General features: G+C 36.8%; 1 protein-coding gene across 1 annotated transcript in view; it reads left to right on the top strand.

Annotated features, from left to right (window-relative positions):
• Positions 1–25,880, top strand: part of Dlg2 (discs large MAGUK scaffold protein 2) — a 1,815,033-nt gene that overhangs the window by 1,494,571 nt on the left and 294,582 nt on the right. Inside the window, exon 13 of the mRNA XM_033763940.1 lies at positions 16,819–16,921. Within this exon, the coding sequence (XP_033619831.1) occupies positions 16,819–16,921 (103 nt within the window). The remainder of the gene's footprint in view (positions 1–16,818; positions 16,922–25,880) is intronic.

Here is a 25,880-nt window from a genome sequence, read left to right as displayed (position 1 = left end):
AAAATAAAAAATAAACAATATGGAGAAAAATGTGTTTGGGGGCCAGGGATTTAGTTCAATCGTTTTGTCACCTGCCTCACAGGCACCAGGTCCTGAGTTCAATCCCCTGTACAAAAAAACAAACAAACATGTTTTTCACCTTTGTACAATCATGCACATGTCCCAGTCATGTACCAGACATTTGGAATAAAGCTAAGGATATGTACCCATGTGTAGAGAAAATCTTTACAAGCTGTATATGTATTACCAGTGGGTAACTTGAAGGTTGGAGTAGAAAGAAGATTTTATAATTTCTCTATTTTTATTGTTTTAATTACTTAACATGGGTCTGCATTACTTTTTACCTTTGAAAACATATAATAAAGGACTGAGGGAAGGACAAAATCTCATGTAATGCTGTTGAGTTGTGAGGCCGATGGCCTAAGTGATTAGCACAGGTGATCAGGGTCACAGGAGAGGTAGAAGGTAGAACTTGCCCCGCATGTGAGAAATGGTCAAGATTTAAGGAAATTCTGGGAAGCAGGATACAGATCAGGGAGGGGAAAGAGACCCATAAGGAGTAAACTTAGCATAGGGATGTGCACGAAGCTTCTGGCTGAGACAGTTTGCTTAGGAAAGATGTGAAATGCAGGCACTAAACACTAGCGTTATCACCTGGACCCTGACAAGCAATTTCGTTCCTTAGGTCTAAGTCACCTCACCTGTAATATGAGACTTGACCAAGACTGACTCTGATGCTTTCCCACATCACATCACTCTGCTCTTGAGACTAGAGAGGGCTAGGGCAAGTGACATGTAATGAAAAGCCTTAAATATGAGCATAAGAAACTTTCATATAACCAAGAAGCAGTGAGAAGCATAGAAGGATATGAGTATCTGTAGCATAAAAATATAAACCGCAATAGTGGGGAAAATGGAACAATGTAATATACAAGGTGTTCATCAGTTTATGAGACTAGAATGATGAGAGAGAGGAAAGAAGTGAGACAGATTGACAGAAAACAGAACAATCAGAAGGAAGGACTGTGGAGCCAGGTGTGGTGGGGCCTGCCTGTAATCCCAGCCCTCCCGGAGGCTTATGTGAGAGGAGCCCAAGTCTGAGCTCATCCTGGGCAACTTAGTGACTTAGTGAGACCCTGTCTCAAAATTAAAAGCGTTGGGGATGCAGCTCAGTGCAAAGTTTAATCTCCAATACTGAAAAGAAAATAGTAGTGACTAATAATATCATAAGTCAAAAAATATGAGTGCACAGCCACACTCTGAAAGAGGGCAGCCCTTCTGCCCAGGAGCATATCAGATAATGATTCTGAAAGAATTCAAAGATAACTATATTCAACTATATTTGAGAAATAAATTTGGACTGGTTTTAATTTTTTAAAATCACCATTTTCCAAACCTCAGCAAAATAACTGCTTTATGTAAGCATAATCAATAGATGCTTTAAAAATAGGAGAATAAATGTTTATTGGAAAAAAAGATATTAACATGGTTTCAAAAATTGCCTCACAGATTTATTATTTAATAACATGAAAGTTGCCTTTAAAATTAAGATGTGGTTTTCATGAACCGAGTAACCAAACAGCATCACTAATGGGGAGACAATCTCACATTTTAGCCTCCTATGATCATGTAGTAAAAAGTACGTATTAGTCATATTTTGCTAAAAATGTTTGATCAGAAAAAAAAATCATCTAAATCCAAAATGTGGAACAGTTTATAATATCTGGCCTGAAGTCACTACCCTTAACAAAAAGACAGTATTCTAGATTAATAATGACTAAAAACACAGTAATAACCAAATAAAATGCATAAGCCTTGACCAAAGCTTGAATTTAACAAAAGAAAAAAATTCTGAACTACACATTTATAAAGGATAATTGAAGAAAGTTGAATAAGTACAATATATTGACTCACATAGAATAATTTTTAGTTTCTTTTGTTTTATTAGGTATAATGATAGCATTGTATTATGATAAATACTTTTACAACGAAGAGCTTCCTTGCTGACATATCGTACTGAAAGTGGCCTGTTGACTAGGACATATGCAAATAATTCAGAAAAATGTATGTGTGTTTCATGTGTGTATACGCATGTCTCTGTTCTGGTGGGTAGAAAGGGGGAGAGAAGAAGGAAGGAGGATAAATACACTAAAATGTTAGGAACTTTTGAATCTTATTGAAAATTCTGTGTTTTCACTGAAACTCATAATTGAAACTATTCTTCAAATTTTCTGTAATTAGAAATTTTTCAAAATTGTAAGGAAGATCTGTTGCAATAGTCCAGATTAATGCTTAGGTCCAAGGCAGCAAATCAGAAAGATAAACTAGATGAGAGAGTGCTTAGGGAGGCTGGTACAGGACAATTACAAGGTTATAGTCCCACCTAGAAAGATGAGTGAGATTCTGTCTTAAAAAAATTTTTTTTAAATGTAAAACAGCTGCAGATACAGCTCAGTGATAGAATGGTGCTGGGTTTGTTCCCCAATACCACAAAAAATAGGAAAGAAGAGACAAGAAAAATAAGAAACAAGAGTATTTTGAAGGGAAAGTAGATTAACAAATATCATAAATCAGCAATAGCAGTAAAAACAATTTGATTTGCAGTATTTTCTCTGCTCTTGACATGATTATGAAGCAATTAAAAACGGCATTTAAGAGCTCTTGACATAGTTTGCCTGAACTCAGAAAACCCATTTTCTAGGAGCTCTTAAATAGAGATGATGACCTTATTTTTAGACAAAGAATTAGTAAGAAAAAATGCCATGACATAATTATGAGAAACAGATGACACATATGGGCCTAAACACAAAGAATATTATCCGGAGGAGTTCTGCTGAATCCTGCATACAACTGCCAGAGTTTGAGTTTTGCATAATAGATTTTGACCAAGATAATTCCATTGGGACCTTCTACTCAAGCTTTTCAGAATCCTTGGGATTGCACTATTTGACAGACATGTCACTAGAGATAGTTTAACTTCTGTTAAAACTGATATTAGAGTTTATGAGCAAGGTGAAATGAGCAAGAAAAAGTAAACAAGAACATTGCAATCTTACTAATTCAGATATTATAAAAATTTAACCAAACTAGTGAATATTTTTTATTTCAAATCAATATACTATTGAAACCAATTCCTAGCTAATTGTATTTGGTCAAGAATCTAGCCCCCTGGACTTATTTTAACAAGGTTCATTTGAAATTGGAATATTTATGTGAACTATAGTATAGGTCTAGTGCTATTACATTTGCAGGTGCTAGTACATTTTTAACAGGGCAGCTTTTCACTGTATATGACTATGCCACAGTTTGCAAGGTGTTTAATGTGCCTAAACTTCTAAGCTTTGCACAATTAAAGCCTAATATTAGCTGATCCTCAACTCTGACTTTTTAATAAAAAAAATACTTCCCCAACACATATTTTTATACCCAACTGAAAACTATTGTCAGATTCTGAGTCACTCATGGCTAAGACATTGCTTTCTTCTCCAATATAGTTCCCCAAATTAGTACAGTAACTGTCACATCAAAGGCATTTGTTCAGTAAATATTTTTGAGTGGATCACAATAATATTTGAAAACTTGATTAGTACTCCCTTTAATAGAAACATGACTGGATTTTTAATCTGCCTATGTAGATCTTCTTGTTTATTAAGATCAAAGCAGCACAAACTTTAAATTCAGTAGTCAAAACTATTTCTTGCGTAATATTGAGGGTTGGTATAGTGATACATACTCACTTTTAAATTGCACATATACTATTACAAGCTAAAAAATGAAATGTAACCTCTTCTCTTCAGCATTTCTCCCCATTTCGCCAGAAAAGTCTTTGAAGCATCTATGAGCATTTGGTTTTGTGACCTCCCGGGCATTCTCTCTAAGATCATATATTCTTTTTAAGAAAGGGGGTTATACACTTCTACAACTTGCTTTTCTTTAGTCTAGCAATATATCATAGATATTTTTGAGTTCAAGAATATTAGACATACATACTCGCGTCTTTAATAGCTAGAAAGCTCTATAGCATTCCATTATTTTGCTTCATAAATGATTTACTGAATTTCCTAGTGAGTATTTTAAGAGATTAATTTAGAGCTATTTTAATATCATAAACCACAGAAAAACTTAAGTTTAAAAGAACAGTGGACTTGCAGTTGTTCCACTGATTTTAAAATGGAGATCCCGTTAACCAAATTCAGAGAGTTGCTGTTATTACCATCATCAAGGAAAGGGTTTCTGCTTCCAGTTGACTCACTTTGGACGTTCTGTCAGCCTGGAAATACCTGCACATTTCATCTCAGGAGGAGTGTTTAGTGGGTGAGATGAAAGCCCACAAAGCAGATTTTTGAGAGTTTCACTGAATACAGGAAATCAGCTGTTCTCCCCTTAGATGACAGAGTCCTTCTGGAAAGGTTTCAGATCAATACTTGGCTCACAATAAAAGTACAATAACCAATAAATTTTAATGTAAATAAAGTTTTGTGACCTAAGAGATATAATCATTCAATAACTTGAGGATGTTACTAAGTATCTGTATAATAGTGTAAGCCCAGAAGGTATAGGGGTAAAAGAGACAAGAGTCCTTACAGAAAGCTTTTTGGGGGTGAGGTAAAGAAAATATCAAATGGGCCTAAATTCTGTAAGAAATAAAAAGAGAAAAACAAGTGGGCCAGGGATTTAGCTCAGTGGTGCCACCCCCTGCCTTGCAAGCACAAGGACCTGAGTTCGATCCCCAGTCAAAGAAAGCAAGAAAGGAAGAAAAAGGAGACAGAGAAAGAAAAAGAAAAGTATGTTAAGGGCTGGCTTGGAGGCTAATACAAATGGGGCAGTAAGCAAAATCCTCTCTGAGGAAATGGCATGTAAGCTGAGACATAAAAGTAAGAGATCAAATATGAGAAAGGCCAGGGAAGAGCTTTCGGTCAAAGGGACCACTCTCAGGAAGGCCCTAGGGCTGGCAGGAACTTGCAGTGGGATAAGACAGCAGGAAGGCCCTCATGCAGGAGAGGAAGGAAGCACGCACGGGGTGGATGAGATGGAATCACAGGGATAGGCAGATGTCAAGATGAGGAGCTCTAATTTCATTCAAAGTATAACAAGAAGCCCATGGAGAGATTCTGGCAGAGGAAAGGAATGCTCTGATACACATTTTGAGAGGCACTTTCCTGTTGCTTAGTGGACAATGGATACAGGGGAGTTGGGCAGCCAAAGTGAAAACGGGAAAACTAATCAAGTAGCTACTGCCCATCCTTGGGAGAAATGAGGGGTTGCTTAGAGGAGCAGGGTGGAGTTGGAGAAGATTAGATAGAATTGAAGTCAATTTTGGAGTTACAGTGAGCAAACAAGCTGACAGATTGCCCAGAGAGGCCGGAGGCAGGGAGAAGAGTTAGGGCTTGTGGCCGAGTGATTTGAATGCAAGATGGTTGCTACTATTACAGTATTCTCTAAAAGTGAGAAAATTCCCCAGAAATAGGTTTAAGAGAAAATTAAGTTTGATTTTGATCCTGATGAGTTTAAAAAATCTCGCACGTCCGAATAAAAATGTCAAGGAAGAAAATGGAATTACAAATCTAGAGTTAAGATTTGTATTCTATAAATCTTATGTTGTAAGTAAGATCTCTTATTTATATAATAGTTACCAAAGTCTTGACTGATTTTACTTACATAATCTCGTAGGGATAGTTGTTCAGAACACATGAATCCTAAAAACTATTTGGTGTATCTTGGCCTATCATGAGCTGGGTTTGGAAAGCCAAATTATACTTTGTTTTCAATTTAAATTTTGAAGTGATCAGCCCTTTACAAATACCCTTGTCAAGCCAACACATTTTTAAACTTTTTCAAAAAATAAAAAACATATGCCCAATTTTGCATCAGCAAGCCAAATTTAAAAGGGATGTTAATGTTTAACTGCTCAGATATGTAAATATCTAATATCAATTTTTCGTTTTGCCTGTGTTCCAGAATTCTAGTCCTGAGCCTTCAGGCAGCTCCTGACAGGAATATTATCATTCTCTACCCAGTGCAACAGCCTTCGGGAGAAGAAGGGAACTTAATTAGAAACTTCCACTTCAAATACAATTTATAGTTCACTCAATCTGAAACATGCCAGAGGGTGTTTAAAAATTTTGATGTTAAATGAACTGTTTGTTTTTCTCTAGTTGTCATCAAAACACGTACTAAGCAGAGAATGTATCTGATTATGAAGCATGGGAACCGGCCCTAGAGATTTAGCACAGAACTCTCAAGGCCCAGAGATGAGGGACTTCCCAAAGTCGAATAAGCATACTTCCTTCCTCAGTGCCTCCAACCCTAGCACTTCTCCTGATCGGTTGATTCTTTATATAAATAATTTTAAACAAGTGCTGGTAACCCACTTCCTGTGAGTTCAGAGAGGGGTTAGTAACAGCCAATAATGATGTGTCTTTGCTTTACTCCAGGCAGTAGTTTAAGTGCTGAGGCTGTGTTAACTAATCTAGCTTCATGCAACTCTCTGAAGTGGCTAATCAGAGTATCTCCATTTGGACTGCAAGCCTCTCCTGTGTCTGACTAGGGTTCTGACCTTAGAAATAAAAACTCAGATCATTACCAACACAGACTACACCAGATACATTTTCTGACTGCCTGCAAAACTGGGGATGTTGAAGTCAGTATGTCATAGCAAGCTCGATGTATCTAAAGTAAAATGCATTATCCTTTCATCCAAACTCAGTTCCCATTCTGTGTATCATCTTAAAATTTTCTGACACTTTTGTTATCTCTCAATTCTCGCCCATCTAACACTATAGGTAACATTTAAACTCTGGTTGGTTCCCAAGAGTATTTGAAAGAAAAATCTGCACAGAGCCACCCTGTATGTCTTCTCTCAAGTCTGTGCCCATCCCCTGCATAAATTCCATTCCCATTTTCCTACTTTAAGCTTTCATCTTTTATCATTAGTAATATTGCAGTGGTCTCTTATTTAGTTCCTCAAGCCTAGCTTTCCAGTGTTGTCAGGGTTATTCTTCAAACACAGGTCAAATCATATTACGTGCCTCTGTGAAACCTCTCCTGCTCTTACGACTGATCTCCTTACCCAGGCGTTCCAAGGCCCCTTCTGCTGTGGCCTATTTTCTTTCCCCCTCTCCAGCCACACCAGACTGCTCACAACTTAAAAGCACATGGAATATTTATAGTTCCTCTGCTTTCTTCACACGTATGTGATAAGGATTACTAAATGCATGATAATGTTTTTATTGTATTTGTTAGTTTATGTCTCACCTTGTTCAGTAAGTGTGAGGTGACAAAACCTCTTAGCTATAAAACACTTTGGAGGTGTTATTTTTAAGCCATGTAAACCATTAAATTTACAACTTCTAGGCCCCTAGAGATGGTGAGGCCTAGAAACTTCATTTTCCAGAATGGCTCTTTGGTGAGCCCTAGTGATTTAGTGACAGAGTTAGCAGTAGAACCCAAATTCCCACTTCACTCCCTCACATCGCCTCAGAAAAATGAAGAGGTTGTTTTTCCCCGCCTCTTGAGAAAAAATGAGGGCCTCTCAGATTTACTTCCTATACTTGTAATACATCCACTCATCTTACTGCCCGTAGTCTTTCTGAATAAAGTAGAAATAACTTAGAGTTTGGATTCTGCCCCAGTTTCATCCCTGCTGCCTCTTGCTTTATTCCAGCCAGACCCCCAACTGTGAAGTAATGTGCTTCTAACAGTCCCAGGTGTTCTGTGCCTCCCTAATTTTAATTGAAATCTAGTGCTAATTATCTAGCTCTTTCCCATTATGTCACTTCCTTGTATTTTTTCACACCTAATAATTCATCAAATTTGTAGTTCTTAGCTTGTCTTATTTCAAGACAGTGTCCTACCAAATCTATTCTTTGGTTTTATTACTGTTGATAAAGCCATTTTAGTTTCGATTTCATAGATAACGGATATACCATGGTATAAGTAGCAACCATTTACTAAGTACCTACCATTTTTTTGCATTTTCTCTAATCGTTCTGACAGAAACTAGTGAAATAGAAATTAGTGATTTCTAGTGTACATGAGAAAACTAAAGTTCAGAGAGGTTGAGTAATTTACCCAAGGTCATAGAGTGGACCAAGATTCGAATCCTGGACTTCCCAAGTCTAAAGTCAGTGTTCTTCTCACAGTCTTCCCATCCTCTGCATGCAGATGACATCATGCATGACAGGACACCGCAGCAGTCACAGCAATGGTGCTGCCTTGCAACAGGCATCTCCAAAGGGATCGACTTCACTTGAGTCTCAGAACGGGGCTGGCCATGTGCACACAGTTTCTGCATTCTCTCTACCTGTCGGGGCTGCTGGGGCATGGGAGTGCTGGGTGATAACATAATTTGCCTCAACTTTAAGCTGAGAAGTGACTCCTTATCATAGTAAAAGTTAAACTAAGAATTCGTTGAAACACCGCTGCCTGCTTCACAAGCTCAAGGACCCAAGTTCGATGCCCGGTACCAGAAAAAAGAAAAGAAAAGAAAGAAAGAAATTCACTGAAACAACTTATCATGTCATCTACCACCAGATCCTTAAAGGCAGGACCATATCAGGACTACAAATGTAGTCTCCTAAACCAGACTGCCTGGCTTTAATGCTTGGTTTTGCCATGCATTCGCAGTGTAACCTTGAACAAGTTACTGAATCTGTGCCCCAGTTCCCATCTTTGTAAAGTGGAGACTCATGTGTTCCCATGTCACAGAGCTGTGGTAAAAGTTAAAAGCATTTTTATGCCTCAAATACATAAAAGGGTGTGTGGTGCAAATTAAGTGCTGTGTACATAGAAGCTACCGTCATCATCACCATTTTCACCTTCACCGCCTTTATTTCTTTCGTCTCCTCTCTCTCTTCTTTCCCGCACTCCTTCTTTCCCTATCAGCTACTTGCTACTCCAGGTATCCTCAGCCCTCTCTCACCTGCAGACCTTTATATGTGCCTCCTCTTTGCTATTCCTCTGCTGATCCTGTCTCCATCGCTGTGGGAACTGCTACACACAGTCGCCTGGCTAATTCCTTCAGAACCTGTCTCAAAGCCAGATCCTCCACAAGACCTTCCCATGCCTCCTCACACCCTGGTCAGAGTGCCTTCTCTGGGCCCCAGGGCATTCTGACTTTATATATTGTGACGCTTAAATTATGCGTTTATCTGTCATTGTCCTCCATTAAACAGCAAATTGCTTGACAGTAGTGTTGTATCGCTCTTCCCGTAACTTAGAAACTAAAGTGGATTATTTTAAAATCAAAAAGTTATATCAGAAGAGTGTTTAGCTCTAGGTACTACAATAGCCACATAATAAAGAGTTATAGCTGCTCAGTGAGTATTTTTACTGCTGCTATTCCTGACCACATGTGCTTAGTTGAGTCTCTAATGATTAAATTAAATGATATCAAGATGCTAGAAATAGCACCCCCAAGAGACATCTTAAAATAGAATGGACAGAGTTCCCTGTCACTGGAGTATGCAAGCAGTGGCAAATGGCACTGAGTATGAAGAAACGCAGAGAGATGGAAAAGCCGGAGGGGTAGGATTAGTTAGCCTGGAAAAGAGAGAGAACTACTTTTAAATATTAGAAACGAGGATCATAGAAAAGAATAAACAGTAGTATTCTGTGAGCCATTATAGGGCAGAACTGGGACGAAAAGGTAGAAATTTCCAGGAAGATTTAACACAAAGAACTGTTTTTTATCGCTGGATCTGACCCCAAATGGAATGAATTCCCCTGAAAAAAATAGTGAGTTCTTCATCTGTGTGGAGCCAGTGTTATATAGTAGTTAGAGTATGTACCTGGGATAATTTAGTAAGAGTATACTGCTCATTCATTTTCTTATTTACTTGCCTCTTTGATTACTATGCACCTAGTATTTGGCAGGCACCATGCCAGGGACACACAAGTTCTAATAAACTGAGTTCCTACTTGTGAGGAGTTCGCCAGTACACACATTCCTCAAATGAGATAAAGTGAGTCTTTAGGAACTAGAAATTGTTTAGATAGGGAAGAGGTGATTGGAAAATAGGTTTAAGTTATTTTCTTTTTTTTTTTTCCATTAAGTTTATCAGTACATTTAAAGCAAACAATACAGTTACATTTATCATTGGGATCTCGTACCTTTACATGATATCCCTTGGTTCTTCTTTTTTCCCCATACCCCTGCCCTCCTTCACCCCCTTCACCCTTCCCTGTTTACGAAGACTTTGTTTCAATTTTTTTCCACATTTTTCCCCTATTTCCTTTCCACTTCCCTTTCCACTTCCCCATTAGCCATTTTCTTCCTAATTCACAATATCAATTATACACTTTGACACTTAACTTACACTTTGTTTTTCACACCAGAGAAACTCTTCAGAATTTATTCAAGTGTGTCCTATTTATTTCACTTAAGAGTATAACCTCAGTGTGCATCCATTTAGCTATAAATGTTCCTCGTTTCTCCTTCTCTAAGGCTGAGTAGTACTCTATTTTATAGAAAAACCACATTTTCTGTATCCAGTCTCCACTTGATAGGCATTTATTTGGGCTGTTTCCAAGTTTTAGCTATTACAAACTGTGCTGCTATAAACATGGGTGCACATACGTCACTGTGATATGATTCTTTTAATTCTTTTGGAAAGATGCCCAGCAGAGGGATGGCTGGGTCAAATGGAACCTCTAACCCTAGTTCTTTGAGGCATCTCCATATTGATTTCTACAGTGGTTGCACCAGTCTGCACTCCCACCAATAATGGTGAAGGGTTCCTTTCTCCTCACAGCCCCCCCAGCATTTGTTATTGGTTGATTTCTTGAGAGCAGCCATTCTTTGTGGGGTGAGGTGGACTCTCTGTGTTTTCATCTGCAACTCTTGAATGAACAGTGATGGTGAACATTTTTTCATATATTTATTTGCTGCTTTTATTTCTTTGAGAAAAGGCTGTTCATTTCAGATGCCCATTTTTGAATCAGGTCTTTGTATTTGTGGGGGTCTGATTTTTTTGAGTTCTTTAGATATTCTACTGTTTTAGTTATTTTCCTATTAACTATTTTAATTGTACATATGTACAGTGAAGACAATTTGGTACATATATACAATAGTACATGGAAAGATGAAGAAATGGCTGAATCAGAGAAATAAAAAAGGTTCAATATGGTAGGGGACAAGAATAATGTGGCTGAAATAGACTAAAGCTATACATCAGCAGGGAAGACAGTAAAATTCCCTGATTCAGATATCGTCCATTCCATGAGTATGAAATAGTAAGAAATAGACAGATATGACCAGAGAGCAGTTGTTTCTTCAGGGCTCCCAGCAGCTGAATTAGCAAACATAATGCTCATTTAAGAAAATAAAAAGATTGGCCTTGGGCATGTGCCACTATTCATTTTCATGTAAGCACCTCAAGAAAAAAACTACATCAACTGAAAATTAACAGCACTCACATGTCTATTCAACACCAGCATAGTTATAAAAAGGATGTCATAATGAATGGAATTTAAGCATTTCTGTGACCTAATAACATATATACATACAAAAGTAGAGTAGCAATAGGTGCAAATTTTCTAGGCTGTTCAAAGGCTTTTGCCTTATCCCTCCCTGCTTTAGTGTTGTGAATTGGCCCATAATGTCCAGACCAAGCTGTTCTGGACTTTTCCAAAGCAGACAGTTCACCAAACCCAGTCATCTGCTCATGACAAATTTCAGAATTGGACTTTTGTAGGCAATGACCCCCAGAGGTAGACAGCATATTAAAGGAAGGTTGGTAGGAATTGATAGTTAAGAGTTCAGGAATTTGAATCTGTTTTAAATCCTCTGCCTCTTTCCAATTGTATAACCTCAAGTTAGTGACTCCAAGCTCAGTTACCTCACCTATAAAATGGGAAAATGAATCCCAGCCTCCTGAGGATTGAATGTTTACATATCTCCTATATCCATGCCTTAGAGTCAATTAATGTTTATAATGATTATTATTAATCTCACCAATAATTAGTGATACCTATGCTCCAGGAATTCATGTTTCAAGAAGAGAATTTTTCTTAAAATTTTGAGAATCTATGCATCCAGAAGAGAAAATTCAAACAAGCAAAAAAAGAAAAACAAATAATAAATATATGAGGCTCTCTATACTTGTCATTTTAAAATGTCTTATCAATGTTTGAAACTGTGAATACTTCTGAAAATGTTATTTAAGCGAAGTTTACTGATAAAAACTCCAATCTCGGAGATAGAAATAAGAATTAAAATGACCTTGAAAAGTTTGGAAAACTGGAAGAGAGCAGGTCTGTTAAAAGCTAAAGGAAAATCATCAGTGACAAGCAAAATGTGGTATCACCTGGGTTAACAATAGCAACAGAACCCCACAAATGCAGATAGCCACGTAGGTCTAGGCATAAACTGAACAAGATTTAGTTGTTACTGATCCAGTGGAAAAGAAGCTAATAAACATATTGGGGCACATCTGTTGCAGCAGAAATAGCCCTGGCTGGGCCAGAGGTGACTTAAGCTGGTAACTCTGAAATTATTTGGACCTGTTCCTTCCCCTATAGCGATCATCTCTCATGTTTTAAATAGACATGTTTTGAATAGACACATTTCTAAGGCTCGTCTAATGCACAAATTCTTTGTTCCTTAAAAAAAAGAAATAACTCATAACTCATATTCTATATTGGTTTATTTCCATTTGACTTTTTTTTTTTTTTTTTTACTGGGGATTGAACTCCAGTTCTTGCACTTGCAGGGCAAGTGGTGGAACCACTGAGTTAAATCACTGTTCACTGTCTCTCCACTCAATTTTTTAGTACTTTTGTGGGGGGGGCACTAGGGGATCAAACGCAGGACTGTGTTCTCTGAGGCAGGCAGTGGAACCGCTAAGATAAATCCCCAGCCCTCTGCTCAATTTTTTAACATCATTTGTAATCACAGCTCTTCAAAAAATATGAACAATAATAGATATTATTTGCTGAATTTTTGGTGATTACCTATGGTAAATGGGTAGGAAATATACTCATTTTATAGGTAAGAATGCTGAGATTCAAAAAGTGAAGTGACTTTCCCAAGTTACCCAGAAATGGTTGATGGACTTGATATTTGAATTCAGTTCTCTATGAATCCATATCTTTTTTCCTTCCCACTTTTTGTTTTGTTTTGTTTTTGGTACCAGGGATTGAACTTGGGTCCTTGCACTTGTGAAACCATTAAGCTAAATCCCTGGCTTTTCCTTCCGACTTTTTAATGTACTTTCCCCAGACCATTAAATGAGAAAATTCAGTGTAACTAGGATGAATGATATAGAAATTTTATTCTACAATGAAATGATTCAAGGCAAGTGTGACAGCTCATGTCTGTAATCCCAGTTCTCAGGAGGCAGAAGGATCACTGCAAGTTTGAAACCAACCTGAATTACATAGCAAGGCCTTATCTTCAATAAATAAATGACTGAGGATGGATATTCCAGAGACAGTGGCTATCCATTTGATTTTCCCATAAAACATCAAAATGTATTCCAGTAGGTTAAAGATTAAATGGATAAAAATCAAACTATGGTCACACTACTGGAAAATTTGTTAAATACTTTGAAGAGGGAAAAATGAAACAAAACTGAAAAGACAAAATTGCTAAGTATGGCTCTAAAAATATTTTAAAATGCTCTGTGGCGAGAAAGAATGTACCAGGGGAAAGTTGAAATAGAGCATACAATAATACAAAAACCAAGAACAATATTCGCAAAAGTTATCTAAGATGGGGTACTGATATTTTTAAAATGCAAATAAATTTTTAAAAGAAAGTAAAATAAACAAAAGAACATTTTATATAAAAAGTTTAAATAACCAATGAACATATAAAAATGATTTAGTTCATATTTGAAGACATGCAAAATTTAAAAATACAATTGTATATTTATCAATATGGAAAAGTTCAAATGTTAAAGCATAGGCAATTATGATAAGAGTATAAGAAATCATGTAGTATTTGTGGGAGTATAAATTAATCCTACCTTTTTGGAGGTAATTTAGCAAAGACTACCAAAGTTTTATTCTCTTTTTCTTTATTTTCTTTATTTTACTGATAAATGATATTTACAGCATTATATTAACAGCAAAATATGAAAGAAAAAAAGTGACATTGGCTGTGTACTGAAAAAACAGTTTTACGTTGAATACTAAAGTACTCCACAGCTGTTGAAAAGAATGTGACCACTGTTTAAGAAAGCAGTGATATGTACTAGAAAAATCAAGATATAAAACATTATAAGTAATATCTTATTCATATAAAATTTTTAATTCTATATTTTAGAAACCAGTTTATATTCATAACAAAAATAATTAGTACGTACAAGAAGTCATCAACATGATCATCTTTTTTTGTTTATTTTTGGGAGGTTGTTGTTTCTTTTTTGTTTGTTTGTTTTTTGGGTGGGTGCCAGTGATCAAACTCAGGACCTTGTGCTTGTGAGGCAGGTGCAGTGCCACTGAGCTAAATCCCTGGCCCCTTTGAAGAAACTAATAGGAGGAGAGCCTTTATTTTTAGGCCTTTTTACTGCTTTAATTTTTTTATATATGCAATTATGGGCAAATATCAATTTTGCTTTTCATCTAAACTCATTTATGTGGTAAATGAAATTATGCCCATTTTGTTTTCTTCAGTAGTTTCAACGTGTTTAACTGTCATTTTCAAATGCATAGTAACAAATTAAAAGAAACAAATAATGTATATACCCTTTGACAGAGGAAGCCTATTTCTAGGAAATTTACCTTCAAAAAGACTTCACAAGTGTTTCTAGTAAGCAAAAACAGGAAACTGTCCTAAACACATCAATAAAGATCGCACTAAGCATACTGGAACTTTCACACCATGGAACATTAAAGTCCCATTAAAATGAAGGTGGCTATGAGCTTGTGCAAAAGATGTCCATATATGTATTGCTAATGACAAATAATAAAAAATTGACTATATGATATCTACTCCTTAATAAAAATCAAATAATATATTAAAATACATATATTGAAAGAGCAACAGAAATGACGTATGTTTGCATGTACTTATGATGAATTTCTAAGGAGTACACACAAAAATGGTTACCACTGGAAGCGGGGATGAAAGGGGATTTTTACCTTTGCATACCTTTTGGAAAGAGAATATATTTACCATGAACATTTTTTAATGAAAACTTAACCTAATTGCTTGAGAAGAGGAAAATAATTTGAAGCATGAGGGTGTGCACTTCAGCTTCCTATTGGCAAAGGAACAGATAAAATTGCCTTTCCTGTTTCTTCTGCCTACAAGAGTACTACTTCTGACTCAGTGAGCAGCCTAGCCAGACTGAAATTACTGCACTCTGCCGTGGAGTACATCTGGAATTTTAGAGTTCAGAGAGACTCTAGCCTCCAATAGCCCAGTTGTCCCTTCCCTCTGAGGTGGGAGAAAATTGAGACACAGAAAGGTGGAATGACAGTGAGCTAGTGAGTGCTCAGCCAGATGAGGCCAGCTCAATGGAGTTAACACTTCCCAGTGTTCCTGTGTAATCCATACTAGCAGGAAAGAGTTTACCAGGCTTAGAAGCCAGAGAAGAGGCAAGGAAAACTATAAAAGCAAATAAGGACACTTAAAACAAAATTGTTAGGAGAGAACCAGGCTAAAAATAGATGAGTGATGTTCCAGGCCTGGAGGGGAAACAAAGTGGCAAAGCCCACCCCTGCCTACCCCTCAGTCTCATAGTCAGGAGGATAGAAGCAGGCAAAATAAAGTGATCTACTGTACATATAGGTGAGCTGTCTGTTCTTTTGTCTTCTTTCGTGGGCCATAGAAACCTGCCCTTAAATAAAAGGAAGCAGAATTATGATACCATCTGTAAAAATCTAGTTGTTTGTTTGTTTGGTACCAGGGATCCAACTCAGGACCGTGTGCTTGCCAGGCAAGCAGCAGCACCACTGAGCTAAATCTCTGGACCTAGTTCTTTTTAAGTTAAAAAAAACAGACCTACTGTATGTTCACTGCAAGCAGAATGCTTTTCAGGGTTTGTCTTGTTTCCCACCTACTGACCCCCTTCTGAGGCAGACATGGAGCCCTCACTTAGTGATCATACTGTATACACTTAGACTGAACAGACTCAAAAAATTTTTAGTTTTGCTTCTTACTAAATGTGACTTATAAATGATTTTTTATCCTGGCAGTTTAGAACTTGTTTTTAGATGGTCTGTTTCTCTTTCAGTAGAGGCCTCATAATGGGAGTTTGCGATGGCAAAATAAACTCCAAGAACTCCTTATTTCATTTTGTCAGGATTCATTATAGAATTTGAATAAGAAATGGGCCAGTCAGGTTTATTTTGGAACAGAGCTCAGGGCTGTCTCACCACGCTCAGTATGATAGAACTAGGCATTTGACTAAACAGCAGTACTTGGCAGAGAGCCAGCCTCATTCGGTGCAGTCTCCCCAGAACCTCATCTGAATATATTAATCTGTCAGCACTTACTTGTCTACCTACGTTACATGTGTCTCTCTTTGTTATCCTGTTTCCCCTCTAATTTTGAAAACTCTTATCCACCCCAGAAATCTAGCAAACTCACAGAGGCTGTTTAAGTGCATGTATTAAAATGCTAGCAAATATAGATGGATACAAAAATGTTTCCAAGCTAGTCAGAACATGCTACAAACACAAGATAAATTTCATGTCTCTTCTAGCAGTTATCGATATTGCATGATGGAAATTGCTAAACCAAGAAGTATGTGAGTAGATTATAAAGGGTTTGAGGACATATCTTAGACAGCCTGTGAGTTTTCAGAAGCTCTTTTCCCCTATCAAAATGCAGGTTCTGTGCCTGAGATTTTCTGATTTCCTCTCTTTCAGGTGAATGGCATTGACCTCCGTGGAGCATCTCATGAACAGGCAGCTGCTGCATTAAAGGGGGCTGGACAGACAGTGACCATTATAGCACAATATCAACCTGAAGGTCAGTCAGAACCCACATTTACGATGTTCTGATCTGTCTGTGTGTGAATGAGTACGCAGCATTATTGACCATCTCTGTTAACAGTAGTCATCACTGAGTATCTCGAAACTACCTATAGTGAAAGCTAATATTTCATATTCAAAGAACATGAGACTTTGTTATCCTCAATCTTCCAAGAAAACATCAGGCAGTTAGGCCAGTATAATGATAAGAATTCAAATAGCATCCAACATCAATTTTGTTTCATTTTTGGTCATCTCATCAATGGCTGCTCAAAAAACCATTAAGATTTAAGAAATGGGGGAGAAATTTTATCTACAAAAATAGACCATTAAGTAGTTCATATTCTCTCCAGTGGCATTAACTTTTATTAATACTGACATGCCTTTAGATGTCCTCCTTATCCCCACTTTTCTGCTATACTTTTCCTTGTTTGGAATAAATCACTCTAAGCTCTAAGACTTGAAAATGCCATTATCATCAACAGGGATTAGCCAACTGAAAAGTTGAGGAGGTATCCCAAATTGGATTTGATATACTCTGCTCTTCGGTTTATTTCAACATCTGTTTCTGTGATCAGAGTGAGGTCAATGAGACAACTGTGATGTTACCTTTTGTGTGGTTGATTTCTCAGCAATTGTGTATAGATTGTTCATTTCGTAGTAAAACTTAGTTAAGACAACACTATTGGCTACACTTTGTGCCCTCCCAAAAAAGAGAAATATGGCTTTTGTGTATAAGAAATGCAGTTAATTGTCTTTAAGCTACATGGCCAGCAAACAAGACTGTTATATAGCTAGATGACTGTGAGGGTGCAAGGTGTCATTAAGGAAGAGACTCTGTGCATGCTGGTGTAGAATTATTGACCATTTCAGATGATGCTTTGTTAGTTTCATTAGTCTGTTGTTTGGAAGACTGAGATTTGTGCCTTGCCTGTGGCATGTTAGGTTTTATCATTAATGGTGGCCAATGCACAAAAAATGAACAAAATTCTTTCTCCTATGGGTGTTTGGTATACTACCTCCATTTTTGCCAGCTTTAGAATGAGAATTTGCAAGCCATGTTAAAGTTGTATAAACATTTTTTCCAGTTGGCCTGTGCCAACTGTGCCATAGAGTTTGTGGTGATCAAAGATGTATGAGGACATAATCAGATACGGTCTCTTCCCAGAGAGTTTTGGAACTCTTTACTTCTTAAATATTAGCTGATTTGTTAAGTAAATGGCTCCAAAAGTATCTATCGTAAAATAAAGTGAAAAGCTCTGACTTAGCAGAATTTGAATAACACATTCTAAGTCAGACTGAATTAAGAATTTTTTTAACGGGAACCTTCCATTATCTGTAGCTGTTTTCCTTCAATCTCAAACTGTGCGCCCTCCACCATGTCCTGATATGTGTCATAAATGTCCCTTCCCATTTTTGTCTCCCCGTTTCTGAAAATGTCAAATAATTCTGCAGGCTGGTGGTTAGAATTACAGTTATATCAATTAGAAACTCCTAGAAAGGATCAAGTGTTCAAATAATTCTTAGCAGAATGACGTCAAGCTTTAAAGGTTATGAAGACAAACCTCTTCTGGTTCTATCAACATAAATTATGATCTCGTCATTGAGTGTCCCTATAGCTTGGTTTTCTTTAAGCAATATACTTAATTTAGATAATATGTTGTACTTTATCAAGATGCCTGTTTGAGTGTTTTATAAATCATGTAAGTTAACCTTTAAATTACTTCTAAAGAAACTTGCAAATAACTACAAAAAGCTTCTCTCAAGATGCCAAGGTACAGATTGGATTCACAGAATGACTTCCCTGTTTTAATAGTCTAACTGTGGTCTAATTTTTCACAGATTTAAACTAGTCAAAAATATAGTAATAGCAACGCAAAGCAATCAGGTTTATTCTCTCCTTTGCAAATTTTATGTATAACCAAGCCTTAATTGAACTATTATTTGGAATAGAAAGCTGATTGGATTGTTGTTTTGGTCATTTAGGGACATTTAAATTGTGAAGCATCTTTAGGCAATAATGAACAATTTACTTTTAAAATAGCAAGTGAGATGAAGAGTGTGTTTTGAGATTCCAATTAGAAAATTCCCACCACGTCACTTTATTTGCACCAGCGCTGTAATGGGTCCAACTATTACAATGAGTTATCCTTAGCAAAAAGATACTGTGACATCTCTTTCAGGATGGGTAGAACTAGGCTTCCAGGAAATATGTTTTTCAGTCATATTTACCTGATTTATTGGAATTTGATGCATTTCTCAATGTTACCAGATATTAGAAAAAAATGTTCCCACCCCAAGTAACGTAGTGTATTTGTCTTCCAGGAATGTTTTATCTGATTGAGGAGAACAGAGTAGAGATCAGTGCCCTATGACTTTTATGATAATGATACTATCTCTAAGAATTGTGGGATGTTAAAGAAAGAATGAGTGAGCAGCACCCAGACCAGTACAGTAGCAGAGTAACTTATGGAAATGTGGGAATGGAGGCAGACCTTGAAAATTTGTTAATGTTTCTATTTTAGAGAAGAGGGAGACAGTATGTTCCTGAGCTAAAAAACTGAGAGCTCAGTGGATGCAGACACCAATCCTGCATTTTGTTCACTGATAGGTCTCTGGTGTTATAATTGGTATTGCTTGAAAAATTGCTGAGTTAATGGATACAAGTTTATCAGACCTCAGTACTTAAATGTCCACTTGAAGAGAATCGAAGATTGAAGGGATTTTTAAATTTTGCTTATTCTCACTTTTCACTTTTGCTTCAAAGACAGAGAAGAATTGCTAAATAAGTGGGTTGTAAAGTATGAAACCCATTTCCAACTGTGTTTTTCATAGTACTTAGCACATTTCTGAAATAATTACTTTAAACTATAATTATTATAATGTAGCAATAAATGGCTTTGGCAAATTTCACTCAGCAAAGTCGGGCCAAAGATATACCCACTTCTGGGCTTAAAATGAGCTTAGTCCCAGTGGTCTGCATTCCTCTACCCATCATCGATCTTATTCAATGTGTAGTTCAAGGAGGTAGAACTAAAGCCAATTGGAAGAGTCTTGCACAGTGTTTCTCTCTGGGGAGGTGATCGTCACTCATTTTTACCATATTATTAAATTCAGTTGTGTCATATGCTTGCTTTGAAATTAACGTGTTACATTAATAATAAAAAAATCACGAAGTTATTTTCTTTTTTTTTTAAGATCAATTATCTGACTGGGGCCAGGGATTTAGCTCATTGGTCCTGCCACCTGCCTTGCCAGTGCAAGGTCTTGAGTTCAATCCCCAGTACCAAAAACAAACCAAACAAACAAACAAACATATCTCATACTTCAGGAACAATTATGTTAACCACTACAGGAAGCTAATTCTTATAAAAGCTTTAATCACCTGTATCAGTTACTGAAGTTACTACAACATCACTTCACACAAAGGAACATAATGCCCTACACACACACACACACACACACACACACACGCACGCACACCTTTTCCCTTTCCTTCCTTTCTCAGCACTTTTCCCCATTACTTTCAGAATTATTTATTGTTTCTAAAAGACGCAAACCCAAGGTTCCTAGGCACCAACCGCTCGTGCCTTTCAGTGTTTTCCCTTCTACCTTCCGTGCTTTCTCCCGCTCATCCCGCTACCACACATTACAGCACCCTTTCTACTTTCCCTGCTGTAGGAGCCCACACCCTGCTCCTGTGTTTGCTCCTGAGGTGGCATGTTTCCGTACTTTGCTTTGTGGATTCCTGTACTGAAATTTAGTGTTCTCCCTTTACACCTATAGGACTCCTACTCATCTTGAAGGTTTGAAAGTTCCAATTGCATTATGAAGCCATCTTTAATCTGCTCAGTCACACTAACTGATGCTTTCTCTGAGCTCCCTAGTCTCTGAGCTCCCTAGACGTGTGTTCGAGCACCTGCTGTGTCCCTTATTGTTGTGCTTTTTACACACCAGTGAGCTCCCAGAGAGCAAGGACCATTCTAACACTTATTTTATCTCTTGTGTTAATTTGCTCAATACAAATGTAATTATATTTTATTAACTAATTTCCCATTGGCTTTCAGAATATTCACCAGCAAATCTTGTGGCTGCAGCATTTATTGCAAGATATCTTTTTTTTTTTTTTTGAGGGGGTGGTTGGGTAGCAGGGATCAAACTCAGGACATTGAGCTTGTGAGGCAGACAGCAGCACCACTGAGCTAAATCCCCAGCCCCCAAGATTATCTTTAGATTACAGGCCTAACCTTACTCCCAAAGTTGGCCACACAATATTTCACTTTTGTTTTTATTTTCACATCACCATAGTGTATTGGTAATCTTTGGAAACAAAAGAAATCATTGTATTTATGGCACTGTGGTTTTAATGGTGGTATGTATGTCCAGTATAAAATACAGTAATTTTTAATGTTGAAAATTAAACAAATGCTGGCAGCAAGCTAAAGTTTTTTCTAAATGGAATTAATGAATTATTAATACTTTGTTTTTGAAGTACAACATGATATTTATTTTCAGTGTGATAACAAATGGATATTAATAATGGGTGCTTAAGAAATGTTCGCTGAATAATTTTAGATAAATAACCTACACACAGAAATGGTAAATGAATCCCTGATTGGACATTTGATGTTGATATAGTTTTCATATGGTACCATTTAAAATTTTGCTATAATCTTTAGCTACTCTATTAGATAAATTTCCTTTCTCTGGCACTGCACAAAAGCTACAGCTGTTGCTTTGTAATATAGCACAAAAATAAGATTAATGCACTAACTTTTATGTATATGTGTGGTATTGGGTATTGAACTGAGCTATATCCCCATACCTTTCTATTGTTTGAGACAGGGTTCACTACATCACCAAATTACCCGGGCTGTCCTCAAACCTGCCATGGTCCTGCCTCTAGCTCTGAGAGCTGGGATTACAGGACTGTCCCACCATGGCTATCCACTTACATTTTTTAAACTTCTGAAAGTTTTCTTTGATGCCTTTGATTAAATAAAAAGATAGAGATGCCAGGCTAATTATATATTCCTCAAAAAAGCATCTAATACAGCATTCTCCTAGCTAAGTTCAAGGCAAATATTCTGAGTATTTATTGTCTTCTCACCTATATAAAAAAATAAAAAATAAAGGTTAAATATAAAAAAATCTAATGTGAGATAACTGACTTAGAGTTGAAGTAATAAACCACCGGATAGTCACTTGAAGAATTATGTGAACAATAAAAATTACTGAATAAAAAATAAAATAGAAAATTCCAAATCTGTTTCTATGGAAAAGGCCAATATCATTTTGCCTTTAATCTGATTCCTTAAAGCATTATTGGGGACACTGCAGGGGCTTCAGGGTGCTTGTAGATAGGAAAGAGGGAGACCATGGTAATCAGCAAGCAGATAGTCTCGACCTGAGTAGACACTGGAGAGGTTTGATTTCCTCTACACTTTATTCTTGAGTAGAGTACTTGAGTTCCTAAAAGAAAAGCCCTAGGGACAGATAATTATTTCCAGGAGACTCATGAGTGTATGTAAAGTCTGTTTTATAGAATTGTGGCAGAGTTGCTATGTCATTTGTCTTTCATTTATACATGCACTCAATCAGCAGATATTATTTTCTTCCTGTGCTTCAGTGAATGTTCTTACAAAATGACAAAGCAGTGAACCAAAAAAGACCCTCTCAGATAGAAAATGTCTCGGTGATAATAAATAGTATAAGTATGAAGCAGGGTAAAGATGACAGTGACAGAAAAATATGTACTGTCCAAGAAAATTGTGCCAGTAAAGTGGTATTTGAGCAAATATCTGAAAAATATAAGGAATAAGCTCCACAAGAAGCTGGGGGGATAAATGAATCAGTCTAGTGTCTTTACCCAATATGGCCCATGACCTGGTGCATACACAGATATTAAATAACAGTTTCTTAGAATGGCAAAAATCTCAAGTCCTACCAAGCCAGATTTGCATTTTATTTGCATCCCTAGGTGATTTGTGTGCACAGTAAAGTTTGAGAAGCACTTCTCTAGGTCTTGGGAACCATGCCCATGTCTAAATGAATCTCAAGATGGTCCTTAAGACACCACTATAAAATGCCTTTGAATAACTCGCTACTATGTATTTTAAAACAGAAACTCATTTAAATAGACCTTTTTACTCTTTTCAAGTTGTGAGGATAATTCCAAAGAAAAAGTATTTACTTATTCACTGAGAAAGATGTGAAACCCTAATCATACTTGGCATAACCTGTATCACAGATCTTAAACCACAACAACATAGATACCACGGTACATTTCTCCATGGGGGTCAAACACAAAATGAAAGCTTGAAATGAACACGTAACTTATCCCTGAAGAATATAGACATGTTCTGTAGAACCTGGAGGTTCTCGGAAGTGTAGTCCATACACCATCCAAGAAGCTTACTTATAATGCAAGAGAGTTTTTCCTTAAATCAATGTCTGTGCAGGTTTATGCATATGTATGAACAGCTGTGGCATGTTGAAGTATTTTCTATGGCAAAAAGGAAAAGCATCTTAAATACTCGGGCAATATTTTTAAAGTCCAGCTGTTGGTTTTGGTCAGAAATTGCATCAGCATTATCAATTAAAATCAGCTTTTGGGATGAAAAGTACTGTAGCAGTCTCTGGACTGAAAATACACCACCAGGTACCTAGTGGGAACACTAAACGTGAAACTTTGCTATTTCATCTTTATGAGTTTCTTTTCTTGCCTATTTAAAAGAATAGTTATAATAGATAAGTTGTATACCTATTCAAGCTAAAAATGTCATCTTTGCCCTCAGGTGGTATAAAAAAGTAAGTTCCATTGCTGGAAAGTTTTTCTCAATAACATTACATCTTTTCTTTACATTTTCAATATATAAGAAGGAACAAACACACTTCCCACAGCCTAGTTAACTTGTTGCATTCTATGTAACATAACTAGAATTGCTAAGAAATATAAATTAAAGGTTTTAAAGATCATCTGAGGTGTTTCTTCATTTCACAGATAAGGGCACCAAAGTTCATTCAGCATCCAGATAGTAAAGCAGTTCAATATCTTTAAAGTCCCATAGTGGCTAAAGCTAAAGCTAGCTAAGCAGTTAGTAATTTTCTTAATTTTTTAAATTCCCTATGGTCACTGGTAATAGGATGTGGTTTAAGCATAATTCGCAATTAGTATATAATCCCAATATAATATAGGTTTATTATAATATATGGACACAAAATGCCAAAGAAATTTCAGGGCACCTGGGGGCTTTCTCTTGTATATAACCTCATTTCTAGCCTGTTGTTATTGTCAAGTGCCGTTGTTCATGTATCAAAATTGAATCATGGGCCAGGCGTGGTGGCGCATGCCTATAACCCCAGCACTCAGGAGGCTGAGGCAGGAGGATTGCTGTGAGTTCACCACCAGCCTGGGCTACATAGTGAGTTCCAGGTGAGTTTCAACTACGTAGTGAGACCCTGTCTCAAACAAACAAACAAACAAACAAAAACCCAAAACAAATTAAATCATGTATAAATGACAGCAATAAATACAAAACCAATTATTTTTAATTAAATAGTCCCCAAAGTGAATATATTAATACTTCAATAAATAGGTCAAATACATTCTGATCTTCCTTTTCGCCACCCTAACTTCTCCCTGTAGTATCCTTCATCCACCTTTCCTCTGCTCACTTGTCCATTTGTCTACTCATCCACTTATTCATCATCAATCAGTTCATCCATAGTGATGCTCTTATTGCCAAACAGCAAATTTTCCAAATATATTACATTCGTTCTGGCTTAATTAATATAAAGGACATAATCTAATTTTGACTGAAATATGAAGAAGTAAACTTAAAATGTCATACAACACTAGATTTTTGTTGCTTAGTCAGGTCTTTCTCTGGACTCTTCTCTCACACACATGTACAGGCCACTAACAGATAATCTCTCCTCCAGAAACTAGAAATATCCTAGGATACTCCTTTACTCAACATATCTCTTCCCTAGACTTCTTCTAGTTGCTTTTGTTCATGCCCAGCCTCCACCTAACTCATAGCACAGCAGAATATGACTAAAAACAGGATTCCTGCACAGAGAATCTGTCCACTGACCCAGAGGAGGTGCTCTCCAGTTACATTTATGACTGACAGCGCTGCAGCCCTCTTCCCACCCCAACTCTATGTTTGGATCAGGGCAACATAATGAATGTAAAAGCAAGATGGCTTTCTGGATCTTGTAAAACACAATTAACCACATTATCTATCCTTGAAATGATATATATCAAACTCAAAGAAGTTTAAATCTTGTGCTTTTTATTATCTTGAGGATTTTAGCATCTAGTGACATAAATCATTCCTCCAATACTGGCAGAAGCCAAATAATTCACGTTCTGGAGACATTTTGGCAAGCAAGATCTCTGAAATCCATACCGATCCTACCATTAGCCATGCCCAATTCAAATACATAGGAAGAAAGGGTTCTAATCTTATTCTTGACTATATATAAGTATTAAAAAATGAACAAAATGCTCATTGTATAATCTTTGAGTTTATACAAAATTTCGAGATGTTAGAGAGCTGTGAAGCAATGTTCTAAGAGACAGAAGAATATAAACCAAGACAGACTAAAAGTATCGATTTCTGGATGTTTCATTGCCTGACTGTTTGAATATCCTCCTAATTAGTCATTCCTCATATTTAATAGTGAGGAAGGAAGCATTTTTCTTCTCCTGTTTCTGAATCTGTGGGTCATGCTTTACTGATCAGGCCCCACCTATATCTCGTGCATGAACATTGATTCCCCTGTTTGTTGACTAAGATGATTGGTTAGATTATACTTAAGGTTTTTGGGGGCTGATATTCTATGAAATTCAGGTCATCTAATTAAAACATATCATCAAAGAACAATTGTTACAATGAGGCAATTTGAAAATGTTCTTTTTTTTTTTTTTTTTTTTTTTTTTTTTTTTT

The sequence above is a fragment of the Fukomys damarensis genome, unplaced genomic scaffold, assembly GCF_012274545.1.
Source record: "Fukomys damarensis isolate Sample0158 unplaced genomic scaffold, DMR_v1.0_HiC HiC_scaffold_16, whole genome shotgun sequence".
Lineage (NCBI taxonomy): Eukaryota > Metazoa > Chordata > Mammalia > Rodentia > Bathyergidae > Fukomys > Fukomys damarensis.
Note: the sequence above shows the minus strand (reverse complement) of the source record. Positions and strands in the feature narration are given on the sequence as shown.